This window comes from Glycine soja, chromosome 6 (assembly GCF_004193775.1).
Source record: "Glycine soja cultivar W05 chromosome 6, ASM419377v2, whole genome shotgun sequence".
NCBI classification, from domain to species: domain Eukaryota; kingdom Viridiplantae; phylum Streptophyta; class Magnoliopsida; order Fabales; family Fabaceae; genus Glycine; species Glycine soja.
In genome coordinates, this window is record NC_041007.1 from 24,686,901 (window position 1) to 24,709,834 (window position 22,934).

Here is a 22,934-nt window from a genome sequence, read left to right on the forward strand (position 1 = left end):
TTAAGTTTCTCTTCTACTCCTTATTCTCTTAACAACATAAGTAAAAGCCTAAGAAGAGTAAATTTTTAATTAGTAAAGGTTTAGGAATAATTAATTCAACCCCCCCTTCTTAATTATTCTGAGGCCAGTCGATCCAACACATACCAGTCTCCCCAAACTGTCCAAACGGACAATTCAAGACTAAATACAATGACTAATGCAAACTGTCTGCAAGAATCATTGCATTCAGTCTCAAACGGGAATCTAAGGTTTACTCAACAAGAACAACAATTGTTTATATAGCAAATTACATTGATGACGTACAAGAACATACAAAATCTAAATTTTGATTACAGACAAATATCGACATCAACAATTGTTTGTATAGCATATTACATTCATGACATACAACAACATACAAAATGTAAATTTCGATTACAGACAAATATCGACATCAATAGTTCTTTTTGTAACTACTTTGGAATTATGGGTTTTGGGGGTGCTTATGCTTTATTATTATAGTTGGGTATGTATCTTCTTTTGTGAATATGCTAGAGGTATGACAGATTCATTTTATCTGTGATTCATTGTTATCTGAGGCTTTTGGATTAGAGAGGGACGGTCTTGAAGCAACAGTCTTCTTTGGCCATTGTTGATTCAATGGAGTTTGTTGACTCGAACCCTCTCTTCCAAAACCCCAAATCAATGTCTTATTTTGTTCTTCTCCTCCAACTTGGTGTGGGATTGGCGTTTGGAGGGCTGATTTGTAAGGACAAGTCTGGTTGTGCTAGGAATAGCTCCTAACAAACATGCTTTATCCTTATAAAGTTGTAATAATACAAGAAAAAGCAAGATGCTAACCAAGATTGGATGTTAGGATCCAACAAGGTATGAGACTAGTCCCACATTAGAAGTATGGGATTCTAGTGTGGGTAGTAAAAGAGAAATCCCTCCTCCCACTGGTAGTGAGAAGGTGGTCTCCAAAAACTCTCTTGGCAACTAATAGGTTCATTTGTGAGATCTGCAACAAGGGATTTCAAAGACACCACAATCTCCAACTTCACAGAATAGGGCACAATTTACCATGGAAGCTGAAGCAGAGATCAAGCAACGAGATTATAAGGAAGAAGGTGTATGTCTGCCCAGAAGCTAGATGTGTGTACCACGACCCTTCAAGGGCAAGTAAATTGCTGGACTAAGTTGACAGAACTGCCAGTAAATTGCTGGACTAAGTTGACAGATCTGCCAGTAAATTGCTGGACTAAGTTCACAAAACTGCCAACGATATGAGACGTATCTTTGAAAACAAAGAGAGATGGGTCACACATGCTTCCAGAAAAGCCAAGATACAAGAGAGTAGATTTTAGGCTGCCAAACCACTATCTTGGTGCTTGCTTAAGCCCCTATAGAGCCTTATTAAGTTTACAAACTATAGAGGTATTGGGGTTTTCAAAACCAGGGGGTTGCTGCATATAAATGGTTTCCTCCAGAAAACCATTTAAGAAGGCATTGTTGTACAGTGAGCAAGTAACAGAGTTGGATTAAGCCTAGGTAAATGGATTGTAGAATTTAATCTGATTTGCATAGGATGAGAATTAACTGCAGCAACATTTTTCAATGTTGTACTATGGAAAATTTCAGAAGGAGACTAATCTAATGACTGAAGAGAATTAGCTTGCATAGAAGTAGATCCAGCTTCAAAGATAGGAGTTGCAGGCTCAATAGTAGGACTAGAATCAGCATTGACAGGAGAACTAGAGTTGGAATTTGAATCTGTTGTGGGATCAACAGAAGTAGAACTAGCAACAAAATTGCTAGAGAGAGAGAGAGAGTGTGTGTGTGTGTGTGTGTGTGTGTATTGGTCATTAATTGGGTATATTGGTCATGAAATTAGGATGTGTGTTTGTGTGTGTCTGTGTGTGTATTGGTCATTAATTGGGTATATTGGTCACGAAATTAGATGGCTGCAGTTTTTGTGTGGCAGTAGTGTTAAGTTAACTAAGATTTTGATGTGCAGTGGTGGAGATTGTAGCTAGCAGCAATGGAGATTGCAGCTACCTGCTGGTAGTTGATGTGCAGCGGTGGAGATTGTAGCTAGCTGCTGGTAGCTGATATGCAGTGGTAGCTGATCATGCGTCATTCATGCCAATGATTGATCTGCTACCTATTGCTTATAGGGATGCTGGCAGTGGAATTGCACTGAAAATTCTTAAGCATGTGCAGAAAGCCTGGGGCCAAGGAAGTATATCTAGTTAACAGCCTCAACAGAATGATTTTCTTGATTACTATAATGGTAGTGGTTAATTGTTTGTTTCATTCTTTCTGGATATGTTTACCATTTCTTTTTATGTTTCTATGTACCTTTTCAAGAGAAAGAGAGAGAGAGAGAGAGAGAGAATTACAATAATAGAAGGAAGTAGAAGATGAAGGAGAGAGAGAGAGAGAGACAGCTTTGGAGGTGGATTTTGGTAGTGAAGCACTAAACAGGAGCTGCTTATAGAGGTGGTATGGGAGGACAAAAAAGCAGATTTTAACAGACAAAGAGGAATGCACAATTTAGTTTTAGGAGAGGGAGATTCAGATTAGAGAACCCCCCCCCCCCCCAAAAAAAAAAGTGGGGGTGCTTGCTTTGCTTTGCTTACACTATCAGCTATCAAGTTTATGCCATATGGAGGGGAGCAGTGTGTCAAATAGTGGTGAGGAAAAAAGATGGCAGAGAGACAGACAGACAAAGAAAGAGAGGACCTTTCTTCAAAACAACATTTTAGTCGTCTTTCTAAAAGCTATACTTCAGGTGAACATGCTTTTTTTTAAGAATTGAATTCTATTTGAATATAAATGTTTCCACTTAAAATACCTATCTCTTTTCTCAAACGACCAAGCATGCAACAGATAGTTGGACTTCTAAAGGATATTGAACCTACAAACTAGTTAGTCAGCATGATGAGAAAGAGTCTAGCATTTTCTCTGCATTTCTTTAGTATTCATCAACTGACTACAACTCTAGTATACACAATTGACCAAAAGACTCAAGCAATTGACCAGAAGAACAAAAGCAGCAAAGTAGGTAGCCTTACGGGAGTTATTGCTATCCTAGCAATTACATAAAAACATTCAAACATTGCAGTAACACCAGAAATCAATGCATTGCAGTTCCCACACCTAAACTAGTATCAAAGATTCAAAAATTGAAGAAATGGGATACCTGAAAATTGCCCAAGAAACCAAAAAAAGCAACATAGACAATATATGGACCAGCTTTCTGCTCAGACCCTGCCCAATCAATTTTCACTAACCCAATCAGTCACATCATACCTAACCACCAACACACAAATCAAAAGTCTACTACTTAATTTCAGACCCTGCCCAATCAATTATGGGTTTACTTGTGGATGTGATAGGTGCAAGATTGAAGCTAATTGGGATGGTGAAGAAAACAATCAAAAGGGAAAAAATGGGATGATATGTATTTGGATATAGACATCAGACATGCATGTCTCTGTCCTATTTCAGTCTTTCTTTAAAAAGTGTTGTGTTGTCTTTTACAGAATCACTATTTAAAACATAGAACAAAATAGTACAGGACAAATTAGTAAACTATATTACTTTTACACTCATTTTTATAACTGATATATCTTTTTTATTTGTCGATCTCTAAAATCAAAATGCTTATGATACTTCCAAAACATTTACACTGTAAATGTATTCTACTGTTGTTTCAATTTTTTTTAATTTATGCCAGATTAATCAAAGAGACATCCCCTCAAAATTTTATTATTAGGCCAGTGACAGGGATTGTCTAGCTGTTATGCATCTTTTAGTAAACACTGCATTTTATAATATGTATATGATATATAGGTGGGAATTTTATAATCCTCTTAACAGAGACAAACTTGAACATGTTTCCTAACTAAACTAGAAATGAAAAAGAGACCAAGCTTACCTCGAACCCAAACAGTGACAATGGCAGTGAGATCTAACAAAATGGCGCGAAACTTGAAGCTTTCCTTGTACCTCAATCAGCAATACTGCAACTGAAGACGTATTATTATTATTATCATCAATAAAGGAAAAAAAAATCATTTCATATGGCAGGTCTTCCATAACATAATCCAAAATATTACCCCTCATTATTTAATTTATTGTTCATTGACTGCAACTCATTTCTATTCAATATAGTATATGCTTGTGTGGTCCTAAAATACACAGAATTTTCCAAGGGTAGGTCAGTTCACCATTTAGCTACCACCGCATAACAAACATAGTGCCAAAACTAACAGAATCCCAAAGCCCTAAATTTCCTAAACTTGAATACTTGCCATTAGCAACTAATCCCTAGGTCTATTCTAAGAGGTATAACATCATTGGAGTTCACAAAGATAAAAAATTGTGCTGAACAGAAAAAGAATGATACCAGATTGACCCAAATCTTATTTAGAGGTAGATACTTCTATTTTTTCCTCCCATGTAATTTAGTTCTTAAAAAAACTATATACTTGTCAAATCTTATTAGTAGGACTAGATTGCCCTGAATCTTCCCCTACTGTATACAGATCATAATAAATGTTGTGATGAATTAAATGAAGGTCAAATTTTAAGAAATGACCCTAATTAAATTAATGAAAAATGGTCAGTCTTTAGTAGAGGCTAGGATAGTATCCTCATATAAAACCCTAAATTCCCTAAATTTGAATTGTAGATAAAAAAACAACAAAAATAGAAACTATTACTCAAAGTAGTTTCTCAAAATAATCAGAAATCATTTTTTCAGTAGATTCTTATTTTCTTAAAAAACTTGATCAAACACTAATTTTTTTAATATTAATTTGTTACTTCATGGGAAAAACTTGAAATAAATTAGGTCATAGTAGGTTTCACATGATAGATTCAGTGTCTTGCCATTATGTGTTTCTAAATCTAACTCAAAAGCTTGCATGAGTGTATTTCTTTGGCAGAGAAGCTTACTTTACTTTATAAACAGGATTGAGAACATAACAACAAACAAGATGCTTAGCATTCGACAAAAGTAGGATCAAGTGGTTTGTGAAATACAAAGGATAACATATTAACGTGGGAGCAGTTTGGGATAATGAAAATTTTCTCCGCAGAAATTGGTAGATACATAATGGGAGTGGATTAGCAGCTGGTTCTGAATGCCAAGATACATATAATAAGAACCAAGATGGTCCCGAAGAAACATAATACATTTACCCTACACTAATTACTTAGATTATTGCAGCTACCATCCTTTCCTAATTACAAAAAGCTATTGTTAGATTGCCTTCAATTAAAGCTCCCCTACCCTCAAAAGGAACAACACTAACTGAGGTAGAGGATCGATCTTAAGGCTGGGGGTAAGAGAAAAAATACCGAAAGAACAACACCAAAGTCCAATGACATCTACCTCAAATTACTTGTCAAGATTCCTCAAATTAATCAAGGTTTCTTAGAAATGATAATGAGAGTGGAAAAATGGGTGAAGTTGGGGTCAGGGGAAAGCATTATCAAATTGGATTTAGGGACACAAAACACATGGGAATTGTAGTTTGTTGGCAGAAACCCCCTATTATAACTCTACCTTTCCTGTTGTTCTTTGGCTTTATTCAATTGTTGTATTTCTCAGCTTTATTTAACATGATTTATTTAGAATGCTTCAGTGCATGAATAGAAAGTCTTATATAGATGTATGCTACCATTCCCTATTCTTGATGCTACTCTTAAGAACTAATTAAGAAGTTTTCCAAATTGTAAGATTAGGACGTACACTAACAACAATAAACTTGTAATTTCTTTTAATTTAATGTGTGAACTATAGATTTTATAAAACTAACAAACTTGTTAGTTCAAGAGGTTGATTATAAGTTGACAGAAGAGGGAGCGTGTAATCTGATCAATTTGAGAGTAATTCGAAGACTAACTCTTATTAGAAATAGAATTCTAATTCGAGGACAACGGCGCAGGGCATGGAAACGGTGATGAAGAAGAAGAGGAAGAGGAGGAGGGTGGTTTTGATTTGGAGTGCAGTTATGCGATTGTACAGAGTAATTGACACCTTTCCATTGAATTTGTTGGATAACATTTGAACAAGCAAATTCCTATTATCATGTTTCAAATGTGCTACTTTTTGGTTGTTGACAACACTTCCATACCAATAATGGTTGACATTGCCAATTTAGAACCTACCAACATTATTAATAGAGTTTTTGTCATTTTTGAGGGCCATGGAAGAAGCTTTTCAATTGGGCAGTATGATTTACTAATGTACACATAAAGGGTTATCAACTGCATAAGCTTATATCAGAAAATTGAGGCCAAAAAGGTTCTTGAATGAAGAACATCAACTAATTAGACAACAAAAGCTACAGTACCTAAACTGGGAGCAACAGGACAAACAATTAGTGTCTTTGACTTCTAGCATTAATGGCATTGAGTCTTCACACAAAAGAATGGTTGGAAGATACTTGAAACTTAACCTTTTAGACCAAAGCCAAAATCAAACAACTAAAATTGAAACTAAGTGTCTAATACATAGGAGCAATAAATGATTATATTTTTTAAACATAATCATAGTAACACGAATGGGTAAGAGAAGCTAACTGGTTTTGAAACAAAATTAACTATAATGACTTAGGGAATCCAAAACAATAAGGCCAAAGTGAGACTTCAGGAACTGAGAAAGAAGCTCAACAGTGTTAGTGAATCTAAGCAATCAGAAATAGAAGCTGTTGAAGTTGTGGACAATAAGGCCAAACAACTTGAACAAGCATTATCCCAAAAAGCTATAGGATATGACGCATGGAAACAAGAACTAGAGCATCAAAGAAAGGAGTACAAAACAACAGTGAAGGAAGAAAGTAGATGCTTCCACGCAACAACTCAACAAAATAAGGCAATATTTTGACATAACTTTCGAAGCAAGACTAGTTGCATTCCAAACCCTAGTAGTAGTAACTAATTAACAAACTAACTAACAATCTATAAGAACAAAGAGCACGTATGCGAAATCACAAAGTTACAATGAAGACATGAAGCTTACCTCGAAACCAACAGTGACAATGCCAGTGAGACTGACAGTGAAATGTACCTCAGGTCACCATGAGTTCCCCAATCGTTGCACCAGAAACCAAAAAAGGTCCTTAGCTTAACCATGAGTTCCAGAAACAGACCTAGCTATTCAATAGAACAACATAGGTAGACAAAATGTACCTAGGTAAGTTGGGGATGGACAACGAAAAGTGACCTGTCACGGTCTTCAGTGCAATGGAGAACAAGAAGCTTTGATGTTAACAGTGAGGGTACACGGAGAAGAAGAGAGCGTGAGCAAAATAGGTCGCGTCAAATATAATTTAAAATGTAAGTTCAACATCGGTTTTCAATAAAAAAAAACCAATGTTAACAAATTGATGTGAACGTTAACATCGATTTTATTCAACAAACCGATGTTAACTGATCATACATTAACATCGGTTTTATTCTTCAAAACCGATGTTAAAGGATACACATTATTTACAATTATGCCATTGCATTTATGTTAACATCGATTTTGTCAAAAATCGATGTTAATGCGCCGATCTTAAATTTGCTTTTTCTAGTAGTGGTGGATAATACAATTTGAAGTTCCTGGATGAACTCTCAATAGATTTGCAAATGTTTGCCCAAGAGTTATTAAGAGAGAATTTTACAATGAAGTTATCTTGGAATATCTCTCTCTTCCTTTTCGAAGTCAGACACACATAAATATAGGCCCTTTGTGCCTTTTCAAAATGGTTTGAAGAGATGTGTCTTTTCAAAAAGATTTTTCTGAAATTCTTCACTGGTAATCGATTACAGGTTTCTGGTAATCGATTACATGATTATATTTTGAAGGGTTATGACTTTTCAAATTGAATTTCAAGAGTTCCGTTGCTGGTAATCGATTACAAGTTCAAAATTCAAATTCAAAACCCTTTTTAACAGCTATTTTTTCAAAATTGTCTTCTGGTAATCAATTACACTGCCTAGTAATCGATTACCAGAGCCTTGGATGTCTTGGAAACACTTTGTTTTGAGGCAAGGCTTGATCTTGAGTTAATCTTGAAGCAAGGCTTTGTTTGTTGAAGCAACCTTGTATTAATCTTGAAGCAATGCTTATCCTTTGAAACAACCTTGTTTGATTCTTCTTTAGCATAATCAAAATCATGTATTCATACATTCACATTATAGTCACTAAGCCACTTCTAGTTTTCACAAATAAAAATTTGTAGAATCATATATTCGAATGCTTAGAGTGTGTTTACAATGAAGTATAGCAAATGATTGAATCCATAAGTATTGTGTTTCTCTCTTCTTTTCTTTCACTTTGGACTTGAGTATTGGTAGTGTTCTTCATTAATTCGTCAATCTTTGGAGGAGACTTGATGCGCCTTTTATGCTTTCAGAATGAGCAAATCGGGTAGGATTTTGATTTATCAGAATATGATTGTTGACAATTTTTTATTCTCTAATTCCAACTAATGACAAATGATGCGCATCTGGATTGATCTTGGATCAATACTTTCTAAATTTGTCTTTAATATGTCAATTCAAATGTTAGACATTCATAAAAGAAAAGATAATATAGTGTAATAGAAATGTTCCTCTTAAATGAATCTTCATAGCATGACACAAATGGATTGTACTTAATCAGATACTTGATCAAGTGTTTGGATTCAATTGGGCGACTAGTGTAAATAAGAAAAATTATAGTGAGTTATAGTGGATGGGTACTTAGGATAAGATACTTACACTTTTAGACCATTAGTCATCACAAATTTTGTATTTTTGTTTTCATCAAAACTCAAAGATGAATGGATTGTCCAATTCAAACAAAATGCACACATTGGCAAGACAAGACTTGATGATCATCGCATCCGAACAATCAACATGGCAGAATTTGACACCTTCTAGGAATTAGATGATTGATTCATAAGAACATAAACTATTGGCATAGGATACAACTTTGCCATAAACCCAAGAGTAACCTATAAGGGTTAAGGGAGGGTATTCCTTTGTAGTCGTTTTAGGTTTTGAAGGGGGAAGAGTAGAAGGATGAATGATGGGATGAAGGACTAGAACATGCACAACAATGGCCTCCAAATCCAAGTCAATGACATTTTGAAGAGGAATAGGTAGAGGTGATTCGACCTCTTCCTCCTCAATGTTCGGACAAATAATGCCTACCACTAGTAGCAACACCACCGGTAGTGGTGAAATCACCATTGGGAACATTGGACTCATTATCACTACCAACATTAGAACTGATGTGGTTATTAAAGGATTCATCATTGGAACTCTCTCCAATGATATTTATTCTCGAAAAAAGCATGCTGCCTCCACCGGAACACATAGAATCCCCCTAGAAAGAGAAATGAAAAAAATGGAAGGGGAACAAAGGGGTGTAACTGGAATCAAAGAAAGAGGAGATGACCAGAAAAAGAAAGAAGGAGAACATAGATGAAAGCAAAAGAGAAGATAAAAAGAGGAGGGAAACATTTACCCCCTATTATAGGCTTCTAGAAGTCTCCTAGAAGCAAAGGGATGCATCCCTTTTAGACCATCAAATCATTTCCAATCGACAGCTAGGAGAGATGCAACTTTTGAGTAACCCAAGAGAATTTCAAATTTCAAAAGTCATAATCATTGTGTTTACCTAAAAATGTGCAACATCATTTAATGTGTGTGAACAAGGGACTGTTGATAAGTCATCCCCTCGAGTGCTCAAGCATGTAGAAGCAAATGACTTTGATGTTTTGATGATGATCATGATGATTTGATGCAAATGCGTCTTCAAGTTTAATTCAAGACAATGATTCAAGAATACAAGACACAACATCAAGATGATCACTAGTATTTTTGGAAGGGAATTCCTAATTGAAATAGCAAAAGGTTTGGCCAAGTAATTTAAGTTAAAAAGTGTTTTTCAAGAGATTTACTCTCTGGTTATCGATTACCAGAGGATGTAATTGATTACCAGTGGCCAAAAATGGTTTACAATAGCTATTAAAAATTTGAATTCAAATTTTAGACTGTGTAATCAATTACACAATATTGGTAATCGATTACCAGCAGTTAATAAACATTTTAATTCAAATTTTAAAACCTGTAATTGATTACACAAATCCTGTAATCGATTACCAGAGGAGATTTTCAGAAAATTATTTCTAAGAGTCACATCTTTTAAAATGGTTTTTACATGGCCACCAAAGGTCTATATATATATGACTTGAAACACGAATTTGCTCAAAGTTTTTCATAACAAAAAGTCTTATTCTCTCAAAGAGCAAAAACATTTCATCCTCATAAGAATTCCTTGGCCAGTACACTTGCAATTCAATAAGGAATTAATTGAGTGCTCAGATTGTAAAATCTATCTCTTTCAAGAGAGATTTATTCTTCTCTTCTTTCTAAATTCTCAAAGGGGATTGAGAAACCAAGGGTCTCTTGTTGTAAAGAAATCTGAACACAAAGGAAGGATTGTCCTTGTGTGTTCAGAACTTGTAAAAGGATTTTACAAGATAGTGGAACTCTTAAGCGGGTTGCTTGGGGACTGGACGTAGGCACAAGGGTGTGGCCGAACCAATATAAAACTGAGTTTGCACTTTCTCTTCCCTTAAACTCGTTTATTTATTATTGATTTATATTTATATTCAGATTTTTCTATTTGAATTATTATTTAAAAGTTCATTTTTAAGGGAACTTGCAACTTGCATTGAAATTGAAATAGAATTTTTAATTGGGGAAATAGTTTGCAATATCTTAATTCAACCCGCCTTCTTAAGATATCTGAGGCCACTTGTTTAACAAGTGGTATCAGAACTTCATTCTTGTATAAAGTTTAGAAGCTTCAAGAATAATGGCCTCAGCAAACTTCTTATTTCCAGAAGGAAATTCAATCAATAGACCTCCAATCTTTAATGGAGAGGGTTACCACTACTGGAAAACCCGAATGCAAATTTTTATTGAGGCAATAGACTTAAATATTTGGGAAGCCATAGAAATAGGGCCTTATATACCCACCACAGTAGAAAGAACCACAATAGATGGAAGCACAACAAGTGGAAGCACAACAATAGAAAAACCTAGAGATAGATGGTCTGAAGAGGATAGAAGATGAGTACAATATAATTTAAAAGCCAAAAACATAATTACATCTGCCCTGGGAATGGATGAATATTTCATGGTTTCAAATTGTAAGAGTGCTAAGGAAATGTGGGACACTTTACAAGTAACACATGAAGGCACAATAGATGTTAAAAGATCTAGGATAAACACATTAACTCATGAATATGAACTATTTAGGATGAATGCAAATGAAACCATTCAAAATGATTTTCAAAATGAAGATGTCATAAACAAAGTATTAAGATGTCTAAGCAGAGAATGGCAACCTAAAGTAACAGCCATTACTGGATCAAGAGATTTATCTAACATGACTCTTGCTACTCTATTTGGAAAGTTACAGGAACACAAAATGGAATTGTTGAGATTAAATCAACATGAAGAAAATGACAAGAAAAAGAAGGGAATTGCTCTTAAAGCCTCATCTTCAATCCAAGAAGAAAGTGATAAGGAAATTGATCTAGATGAAGATGATGATCTTAGCCTTTTTGTAAAAAGGTTCAACAAGTTTCTGAAAGTCAGAGGAAGTCAAAGGTGACCAAATTTTAAATCTAAAAGAAGGAAAAAAATCTCATCTTCTACTCCAAAATGCTTTGAATGGAATCAACCTGGACATCTGAGGGTTGATTGTCCTATCTTCAAGAAAAAGATGGAGAAATCTAAAAAGAAAAATTTTAATGAAAATAAAATGAAGAAAGCGTACATCACATGGGATGACAATGATATGGAATCTTCTGAAGATTCAGAAAATGAAGAGATAAACCTCTGTCTAATGGCTAAAATTTATGAAAGCGATGAAGAGGTAACATCTTCAAATAACTTATCCATTTCTTTTGATGAATTACAAGATGCATTTGCTGATTTGCATAAAGTCAATCAAACTTGCAAAGTTAGTTTCATCTTCTAAGAAAACAATTTCAGATTTAGAAAATGAAATTTCAAAATTAAATAAAGAATTAGATCATCTTAGAACTGAAGTCTCAATTTCTAAATCAAATGAAAAAGTTTATATCTCTACTATTTCTGACAAGAAAATATCTGATTCTTGTAGTTGTTGTGGAAAATATGAAAAAGAAATTAAAGATTTGAAAAACTCACTTGCAAAATTTTCTTATAGTATAAATAATTTAGATGTCATGTTAGGAAAACAAAGATGTGTCTCTAATAAGGCTGGAATAGGATATAAACCTGAAAAACAACAAAAATTTCATAAAAACCTCTTTACTTCCACACAAAAATATAATTCTAGTTCTATCACTTGTTTTTACTGTGGAAGAAAAGGGCATGGCACGTCTACTTGTTATTTTGAGAAAAACTACAACAACATTAAAATGATATGGGTCCCAAAAGGATCTTCAGTTTACACTAACACACAAGGACCCAATAAAGTTTGGGTACCTAAGTCAAAAACTTGATTATGTAGGTGTCTTTGAGGAAGGAATGGTACATAGATAGCGGATGTTCAAAACATATGACTGGAGATGCATCAAAGTTTACACATATCTCTCCCAAGAAAAGCGGGCATGTAACTTATGGTGACAACAACAAAGGTAGAATCCTTGGTGTTGGTAAAGTAGGTACAAATTCTTCAAACTTCATTGAAAATGTTCTACTTGTTGAAGGTCTTAAGCACATCCTACTTAGTGTTAGTCAATTATGTGACAAAGGCTATCTAGTATCATTTGATTCTCAAAAATGTCTTATAGAACATAAGCATGACATTAATATAAAGCATATAGGATATAGAGTCAACAATGTATACATGATAGACTTAAACCTAAAACTAGATAAAAATCATTGTTTTCTTAGCAAAGATGATGATCCATGGTTATGGCATAAAAGAATTGCTCACATAAACATGGATCACTTAAACAAATTAATTTCAAAAGATTTAATAGTTGGTTTGCCTAAATTAAAATTTGAAAAAGATAAACTATGTGATGCATGTCAAAAGGGAAAACAAACTAGAGTCTCATTCAAACCCAAAAATATTGTTTCAACTACTCAACCCTTACAATTATTGCATATGGATTTATTTGGTCCATCTAGAACCATGAGTTTTGGAGGAAATTACTATGCTCTTGTCATAGTTGATGATTTCTCTAGATATACATGGACATTATTCATTACTCATAAAAGTTATGCATTTCAAGCATTTAGGAAACTTGCTAAAGTTATACAAAACAAGAAAAATCTTAAGATTGCATCCATTAGAAGTGATCATGGGGGTGAATTTGAAAACAAAGATTTTGAATTATTTTGTGATGAACATGGTATTGAGCATAATTTTTTTGCACCTAGAACCCCTCAACAAAATGGAGTTGTTGAGAGGAAAAATAGGTCATTGGAAGAAATTGCTAGAACTTTATTAAATGATACTTCTCTTCCAAAATAATTTTGGGTTGAATCCGTCAATACTGCATGTTACATCATGAATAGGGCCTTAATAAGACCCATTTTAAAGAAAACCCCATATGAGTTATATAATGGTAGAAAACCTAACATTTCACATCTTCATGTTTTTGGTTGCAAATGTTTTGTGCTTAATAATGGTAAAGATAATCTAGGAAAATTTGATGCAAAATCTGATGAAGGAATCTTTCTTGGATATTCATTGCAAAGTAAAGCATATAGAATATATAACAAAAGAACTATGAGTATTGAAGAATCCATTCATGTTTCTTTTGATGAATCTAATGTTATTCTATCAAGAAAGAATATACTAGATGATATTGCAGAATCTTTAGAACAAATTCATACTCATGGACAAGATTCTAAAGGAAAAGGGAAAGGAAGCAATGAAGATCCTCAAGAAGAAGCAAAACCAAATGATGAACTTCCAAAAGAATGGAAAGCCTCAAAAGATCATCCCCTCGATAGCATTATTGGTGATATCTCAAAAGGGGTAACAACTAGACATTCTCTTAAAGAATTAAGCAATAATATGGCTTTTGTATCTATGATTGAACCTAAAAATATAAAAGAAGCCATAATAGATGATAATTGGATAATTTCTATGCAAGAAGAACTGAATCAATTTGAAAGAAACAATGTGTGGGAACTTGTTAAGAAACCTAAAAACTATCCCATCATAGGAACAAAATGGGTATTTAGAAATAAGTTAGATGAACATGGAATAATCATTAGAAATAAGGCTAGATTAGTTACAAAAGGATATAATCAAGAAGAAGGTATAGATTATGAAGAAACATATGCTCCAGTTGCTAGATTAGAAGCCATTAGAATGCTCTTAGCATATGCATCCATAATGAATTTTAAGCTTTATCAAATGGATGTTAAAAGTGATTTTCTAAATGGCTTAATTAAAAAAGAAGTATAAGTTGAACAACCACCAGGTTTTGAAATGTTGATAAGCCAAATCATGTCTATAAATTGAAAAAGGCTTTATATGGCTTGAAACAAGCCCCTAGGGCTTGGTACGAGCATCTAAGTAAGTTCCTTTTAGAAAAAGACTTCTCTAGAGGAAAAGTGGATACTACTCTTTTCATAAAGAGAAAATCACATGATATTTTATTAGTTCAATTTATGTTGATGATATTATTTTTGGATCCACTAATGAATTATTGTGCAAGGAATTCTCTCATGACATGCAAAGTGAGTTTGAAATGTCAATGATGGGAGAACTTAATTTCTTTCTTGGATTGCAAATTAAACAAGCCAAGGATGGTATCTTCGTCAATCAATCCAAGTATTGCAAAGAGTTAATCCACAAATTCGGCATGGAAAATGCTGAGCACATGGCTACACCAATGAGCACTGCTTGCTATCTAGATAAAGATGAAACCGGTCAGTCAATAGATGTTAAGCAATATCGAGGTATGATCGGATCACTTCTTTATTTATTTGCTAGCAGACCTGATATAATGTTTAGTGTGTGTATGTGTGCTAGATTTCAATCAAATTCTAAACAATCACATCTTAGTGTTGTTAAAAGAATCATAAGATATTTAGTAGGCACTATGAACATAGGATTATGGTATCCTAGAAATTCCACATGCACCTTAATTGGATATTCTGATTCAGACTTTGCCAGTTCTAAAACAGATAGAAAGAGCACAAGTGGAACTTGTCAATTCATTGGATCTGCTCTAGTTTCTTGGCATAGTAAGAAACAAAATAGTGTTGCTTTATCCACTGCAGAAGCGGAATATATTTCTGCCGATAGTTGTTGTGCACAAATCTTATGGATGAAGCAACAACTTTCTGACTATGGAATCCTTCTTGACCATATACCTATTAGATGTGATAATACAAGTGCAATTAATCTTTCCAAAAATCCAGTTCAACACTCTAGAACTAAACATATAGAAATTAGGCACCATTTTCTAAGAGATCATGTTCTAAAGGGAGATTGTGTGTTAGAGTTTGTTGATACAAAGAATCAACTTGCTGATATCTTCACAAAACCTTTCCCCAAAGAAACATTCTTTTCTATTAGAAGGGAATTAGGCCTCTTGGATGTTAGTGATTTAGATAAATAAGGATTGATTGATTTATTTATTTTTATGATTGATTGTTTGTGTTAAGTATGTTATTTTGCTTGATTTTGTTTAAATTCTTATTATTATGATAGGCTTTATGCATTATTGTGTGTTTGATGTCTGAATGATTGAATTAAATGCATTAGTAGTGATGATTGATAGTATTAGATGTATTTAGCATAAAAATAGGTAATTTTTAGAGAAACTAGCCTAGTTTATGCTCTGGTAATCGATTACCATTCAGTGTAATCGATTACACAAGAACAAGCAGCCTGTAATCGATTACAACATCCTGTAATCGATTACCAGAAGGCTTACTACTCCTGTAATCGATTACCATACCTTGCAACCGATTACACCTCGTCCTCCTCTATAAATACCTTCAAAACCAGTCACGCTGCACAACCTCACTCTCGTTCTCGTGCCTCCTTCATCCCTAATCTTCAAATTCTCATATCTTCCTCAATTCTTCACCAAAACACGTCCCGTAAAGCCCAATCTTCCTCATTTTCACTCCTCTTTTGATTCCACCAATTGAAATTCACTAAAACTTCCTCAAATGGCAGAATCATCGAAGAAGAGAAAGGGATCATCCTCCACCATCGCTGCTGAGGGCCATCACCGCCACGGACCATCTGAAGCACCCACAACACCTATCCATCCTCCCTTATCATCTCCAAGATCACCCACTCTGTTTTCTTCCGATGATCAACATCTATGGTACCTTTCTCAATTCTCTTCTAGGATCATCTTAGACCTTAAGTACCTAGACATAGATTTCTTCAATGATGAGACATTTGATTGTTATCAAGTGTTTCAAAATTTTGGCTTGGTTGATTTCATGTCTTTAAAATTGCCTTATTATCCTGAACTTGTCAAAGTCTTTTACTGCAATTTAAAAATTCAGGATGGCATTATTTCTTCTGAGGTGCATGGTATTTTCATGATCATTGATCAATCATTGTTCTTTTCTTTGACTAAATTACCCAGTCAAGGTGCACCTTTTGAGGGCACCATTGTTGATGACTGGAAATTTGATTATTCTTGTCATGATGCTCGCCGTATGGTTTGTAATGACCAGGCTAAAATGACCGGTAGATTGCTGGCCGGATCATTGACCTTTGATAATCGCATCATGCACTACATTATTGTTAGAATTTTGCTTCCCCGGTCTTCAAATTTGGCTCAAGCCTCTGAGGAGGACTTGATTTTGATGTGGGCTTTCCTTACCGATCTTCAAATCGACTGGGCTCACTTGGTTCGGTACCGAATGCATAAGGCATTACGGGCCAATGCACCTCTTCCTTACCCTCAATTGGTCACTCTGTTTCTCTGTCATTTTCAAATTCCGCTTGATGATGAACAATTTGTTCAAGTCAAGCGTTCCTTTGCTATTGGTGCTGGTGCAATCACTTCTTTTGGATACCGTAAGGATCGGAATGGTCAATTACTGAAGAAAGATGCATTTCCTCCACAAGATGAGCGTACTCCTTCTCCTCCTCCTCAGCGAGATGATTCAGCCCTCATGACTGAAGTTCTTTCCGAGTTACGGGGTCTTTGTACTTATGTTGGAGAACGTTTTGATTCATTGGATAATCGCTTTGCCGGAATGGATATCTGTCTCACACATCTTGAAGAAGATGTGGGTTATATTCGCCAGAGCTTCGATCTTCCACCACCACCTCCACCTTCTTAGAGTTTAGTTTATAATTTTCTTTTTAAGCCGTGTATTTTGGCTATGGTATTTAAGTTATCATTTTCTGCACTTTATTTATCTTTTGGTATTTGGACTTTAGTCTTTTATGATTGGATTTTATGTGTTTTTAAATTATGATTGTTTGGATTATATTTTGGTTATGACTTATTTATGATTTTGGTTTGTTATGACTTATGATTGATCTTTGTCCACTTCATTATATTATTTGTATTGATTCCCACGAACTTTGGCTTTTTGATGTTGCCAAAGGGGGAGAAAAATGAGGTGGTAGAGAAGCTTAGAAAAAGCTTAGAAATCAAGTGATCATCAATTCCAAAACATAGGGGGAGTGAACGCAATATATTATGCATATACATTGCTTGCTTGTATTTGGATTTTAGGACTTAGATTATCATCATCAAAAAGGGGGAGATTGTAGAAGCAAATGACTTTGATGTTTTGATGATGATCATGATTATTTGATGCAAATGCGCTTTTCAAGTTTAATTCAAAACAATGATTCAAGAATACAAGACACAACATCAAGATGATCACTAGTATTTTAGGAAGGGAATTCCTAATTGAAATAGCAAAAGGTTTGGCCAAGTAATTTAAGTTAAAAAGTGTTTTTCAAGAGAATTACTCTCTGGTAATCAATTACCAGAGGATGTAATCGATTACCAGTGGCCAAAAATGGTTTATAACAGCTATTAAAAATTTGAATTCAAATTTTAGACTGTGTGATCGATTACATAATATTGGTAATCGATTACTAGCAGTTAATAAACATTTTAATTCAAATTTTAAAACCTGTAATCGATTACACAAATCCTGTAATCGATTACCAGAGGAGATTTTCAGAAAATTATTTCTAAGAGTCCTATCTTTTCAAATGGTTTTTACATGGCCACCAAAGGTCTATATATATGTGACTTGAAACACGAATTTGCTCAAAGTTTTTCATAACAAAAAGTCTTATTCTCTCAAAGAGAAAAAACATTTCATCCTCTTGAGAATTTCTTGGCCAATACACTTGCAATTCAATAAGGAATTAATTGAGTGCTCAGATTGTAAAATCTATCTCTTTCAAGAGAGATTTATTCTTCTCTTCTTTCTAAATTCTCAAAGGGGATTGAGAGACCGAGGGTCTCTTGTTGTAAAGAAATCTAAATACAAAGGAAGGATTGTCCTTGTGTGTTCAGAACTTGTAAAAGGATTTTACAAGATAGTGGAACTCTCAAGCGGGTTGCTTGGGGTCTGGACGTAGGCACAAGGGTGTGGCCGAACCAGTATAAAACTGAGTTTGCAGTTTCTCTTCCCTTAAACTCGTTTATTTATTATTGATTTATATTTTATATTCAAATTGTTCTATTTGAATCATTATTTAAAAGTTCATTTTTAAGGGAACTTGCAACTTGCATTGAAATTGAAATAGAATTTTTAATTGGGGAAATAGTTTGCAATATCTTAATTCAACCCCCTTCTTAAGATATCTGAGGCCACTTGTTTAACAAAGCACTCGAATTTGGCATAAACAAACACCAATTCCTATTTTAAGACTTGAGGTAACACTCAGCTAAAGAAGAGATCAAACCTCTGTCAGACTTGACTATTGTTAGACTAGTATGAGTACCACTCCAACTAAAATGATTAATAACAACATCATAGTAGAGGACTAAAGATTTTTTATAAAGTTCCCACAACCCCAACTTTAGAGCTTGGGGGACATGTGTACGACTTCAAATCGACTAGCCTCTGTATTCGGTGGTTGACCGAGTAGTCTACTTGGTATCTAGAGAATATGATAGATGTAATTAAGGTAAGAGAAAAACTCAATCTTTCACTAGAAAGATAAAGATATCTCCTAAAATCGGAAGTTAGTTATTATTAGATGAAAGATACGATAAAATCATATCTTTTTTTCTAATTACACTATCTTACAAGAAAAATTGAGATCTTTGATCCAATTTCATTTCTATAAAATGGATCATCAAGGTTAAGGTAAACCAACTATAATCTAACCTATATTATGATACCTGTTTTAGATTACGTCTACATCACTAACTTGAACCTTAGAGTATCTTTAAAGGTACACTCCATCACCATTTGTAGAAGAGCTCACAGAAAAAAAAAAATGTCACTGTGACAATGAATTGCGATCAAATTCGGTAAGTATAGAAAGAGAGCAATATATTATGTAGGAATTCTCTAGCTTAGGAAGTTGAATTGAAGTAGTCATCTTGGTCGATATTAAAATCGCTTGAACTGTGTCATAAAGGAAGTGTAATGTATAAAAGGCTATATGTTAATTAATGAAATCAATAATCCAAGTTGTTTAATTTTCACGAACCTAAAACAATATGTGGATCAAAGGCAAATTATAATCATTCTACATACCCTTAATTTGTCTGAGTTTGTCTCCAGTTATTTATGAAGACGGTCATGAATTTTCGTAACGGTTCAACTCGATAATTTTGCCATGCTCAAGTTTGTTCTAGTCAGTATTAATAGTTTCTCCCCTTTTTGTAGTCTTGTACTATGTATTTGTTTAGATTAGTTTGTTTTAGTATCAGAAGTTATCTTCGATAATTTTAATTTTAAACTTTTCTTTATAAGATTAAGTCTTGGTTAAAATTAAATAATCGTTTCTAAATCATGTATATAGATTTTTGTAAGTGGATGCATGATGCACTTAAAAATATAAAATGTATTTAAAAAATAAAGATGAAAAGAAAAATCATGCGTGTGTACTACATGCATTTTTATTTAATAAAATTATAAAATGGCGGCTTATTATATATCAGTGCTTCTTCAAAGTTTGTTGATGACAAATCCAGCAAAATTACATGCTATTTATTTCCTTCTCTAGTGAATTTGTCTTCTCTCTCTCTAGTGGCAAATACAGGTTGACCGTAAAAAAAATCTTTGACTATATATATATATACGCGAGTGAATTTGGTTTTAATATAACGACGCTCAATAGCATTGTACGATCCATGTAACTAAAACTCAGCTGGTGGAATAATATTATTGTGCATTTTGTTCGTATGTATATCCTACACTATTATTGGTTCTTTTGTTTAAGTCTTACACTTAAATTCACCGTCAAAGATTGAAATTTGCATCTTATCATTAGTATGGTTGGCAGAGCGTGTAGAATATATGAATATGACAGGTTATGTTTTATACGTATAACCAAACTTCAGGAATCCAATATTGATTTTAAGAAAATTATTAGCAGAAAAATAGGACTTCCATTAAAATTAATAATAATTTATATAGAATAATCGGAATGATCGAGAAATAGTCTACGATATGACAATTGTTTATTGTTTATTCATCCACATGCATATATAACAAAACAAATTAATTAGCAATCCTGCAACTCGAGCTAGAGCAAATTTATTTTATCACTACAAAAATACCATCAAGACGATCGAATAATGAAGCCACCCTAAACGTGAATTATTACACAATGAATAGAAAATCCAACAGGAAGATTGAAAGAACCCCCGTATACTATAATGAACTATAACAACAAGGAATGTCAATGTCTCGTGACACCACAACCTAGCACTCTCTTTTTAATATTTTTTTATAATACGTTAAAATTTATTAAAAATCACTTAATTTTGTGAGTTTTCTTGATTTAGAAGTACAACTCGTCAAAAGATTTTCAAAAAATTTCAATCATTATATACAAATGTAAGTTAAAAGAAATGTTAGTGACATCATATTCTAACATTCCTTTTATACTTTCTTTATAAGTGATTAAAATTTATTAAAAATCATTGAATCTAATGAGTTCTCTTATTTAGAAGTGTAACTCACCAATATAGGAGATTTTAAATAAATTTCAACAATCATATAAAAAGTGTTAGCTAGAAAGAAAATGTCGGAAAGAGGTTCGCTGGCATTCCTTGTTACGCAAATAAAGCAAAAAACTCTTCTAGGACCAAACTTTAAAACAACAATGAGTTGATTAAAAGGGTGATGAGAAGAATAGAGAAAGTTGCAACAAGGGAGGTAGCCTCGCCTCGCGATGGAGGAGGTGTAGTTGAACCAGGCTCGGTCGGGGGAGATTGGGGAGGCGGTGTTTCGTCGCCGGAAGAAGGTGGGGTAGGAGTGGTTCCAGAAGGAGGAGAAGGACCTTGAGTTGGAGGTGAAGAAGTGCTTGTGATGGTGGCAATGCTCAGCTTTTGGCCACTGTTGCAATGGCCTTGGATGGTGCATGCAAAATAGAAGTCCCCGGTACGATTGAGTGTGATTCTTGCTGGTGATGTGGTAATGACTCCCTGGTTTTGATTCACGCTGCAACCATCAAAGCTTGCCCTGTCGGTAAGTTCGGCCACGGTGTGGCTTGCGGTGAATGTGAAGACTGCAAATAGCAAAGATCATCACATAAACAAACACGTACAATAATGCTACGCGTACACGTAGAATACTAGAATGAGACAAAGTTTCCCTTTGACTTTAGGGATATATATATATATATATATATATATATATGTTTTTGTGCTGCATCTGTAGTTAAATACTTTGATTATTTTTTAGGAATTGAAATTCATTTAACGAATTAATCTCTTTTTAATATATATTTTTTCATATTTACAAGATAGAGATTGAACTCATGACTATATATTTAAAGATAAAATTATCTATTAATCATCTCTAATCATATTGGTTAGGAAATACTTTTAAAATCGATGTTTGCAAAGAAAATGAAAATAATTACATGGAATATTGCATGTGGTTTTAATTATTAAATGCTCGTAAAATAAAAATGAAACAATTTATTTATTTTAAAATGATTCATGTGAATGTCAGAGTAATTCTTATTCTTATGTCAAGAGACGTTTATAATAATTTTTACGCACATTGCATAACTAATTTTAATTCAGTTAGTAATTGTTTAGGTAAACAACTTAATTAATAACACATTTTAATAAAATAATTATTTAATAAAATTTTCTTAAGTTTCTTGGATAGAAAAAATATAACTAAAAAAATAAATTCTATAAATTTAAAATAAGTTTTGTATAAATTCTCCCTATTTTGTTTTCACATTCATTCATGTAACATTGATCAAAATGTTACATAAATAAATAAAAAAAAATGAGATACAATCAATTTTTTGGCTTTTCATGTTAACTAAAGGACCCAGAGAAGGAATTAAGGTTGTTTGTATGATACAAGGAGTTTAGTTCAATTAATTGAGCAGGGTGAGTGATGTAAATCATCTTATATCGTGTTCAATTCTAATGGATGAAAAAAAGGTTGTTTTGTATGATGATGGTATGGACTGGTACTCACCTAGTATGTCGCCTTCTCTGAATGTTATATTGGAAGCCCAGTCGGAATAGAATGAAGCGCCACCAGGAGGAGCACTTGTCCAACCAGTGTTGTCCCCTACAGTGTATTCTGCGGCTTTGGTGCTCTTTAGCATTGTTGCAGCAACTGCAATTACTATAAGAATCACCATAATATTATGTAACTGACCCATCTTGTTATTACCCTTATGTGTGTTTCAGATCGCCCCTGTTGTATATGGATCTATCTAGCTACTTTTGCCTTTAATTTCCTTCTCTGAGAAGAATAATGGCTTGAAAGTGCCTTCAATT

General features: G+C 33.8%; 1 protein-coding gene across 1 annotated transcript; it reads right to left on the reverse strand.

Annotated features, from left to right (window-relative positions):
* Positions 1-20,622: 20,622 nt before the first annotated feature.
* Positions 20,623-22,934, reverse strand: LOC114416729 (cucumber peeling cupredoxin-like). The gene is made up of 2 exons (XM_028381710.1): positions 22,627-22,934; positions 20,623-21,691 (listed from the first exon to the last, which is right to left on the reverse strand). The coding sequence occupies exons 1-2, from the start codon at positions 22,814-22,816 to the stop codon at positions 21,276-21,278; spliced, it is 606 nt and encodes a 201-aa protein (XP_028237511.1). The 5' UTR covers positions 22,817-22,934; the 3' UTR covers positions 20,623-21,275.

Excerpts from the sequence above, each read along its gene's own strand:
- LOC114416729 (XM_028381710.1), bottom strand. The coding sequence starts at position 22,816 with ATGGGTCAGTTACATAATATTATGGTGATTCTTATAGTAATTGCAGTT. Across the intron at positions 21,692-22,626 it reads CAGAGAAGGCGACATACTAG|TCTTCACATTCACCGCAAGC; the intron begins GTGAGTACCAGT and ends TGCTATTTGCAG.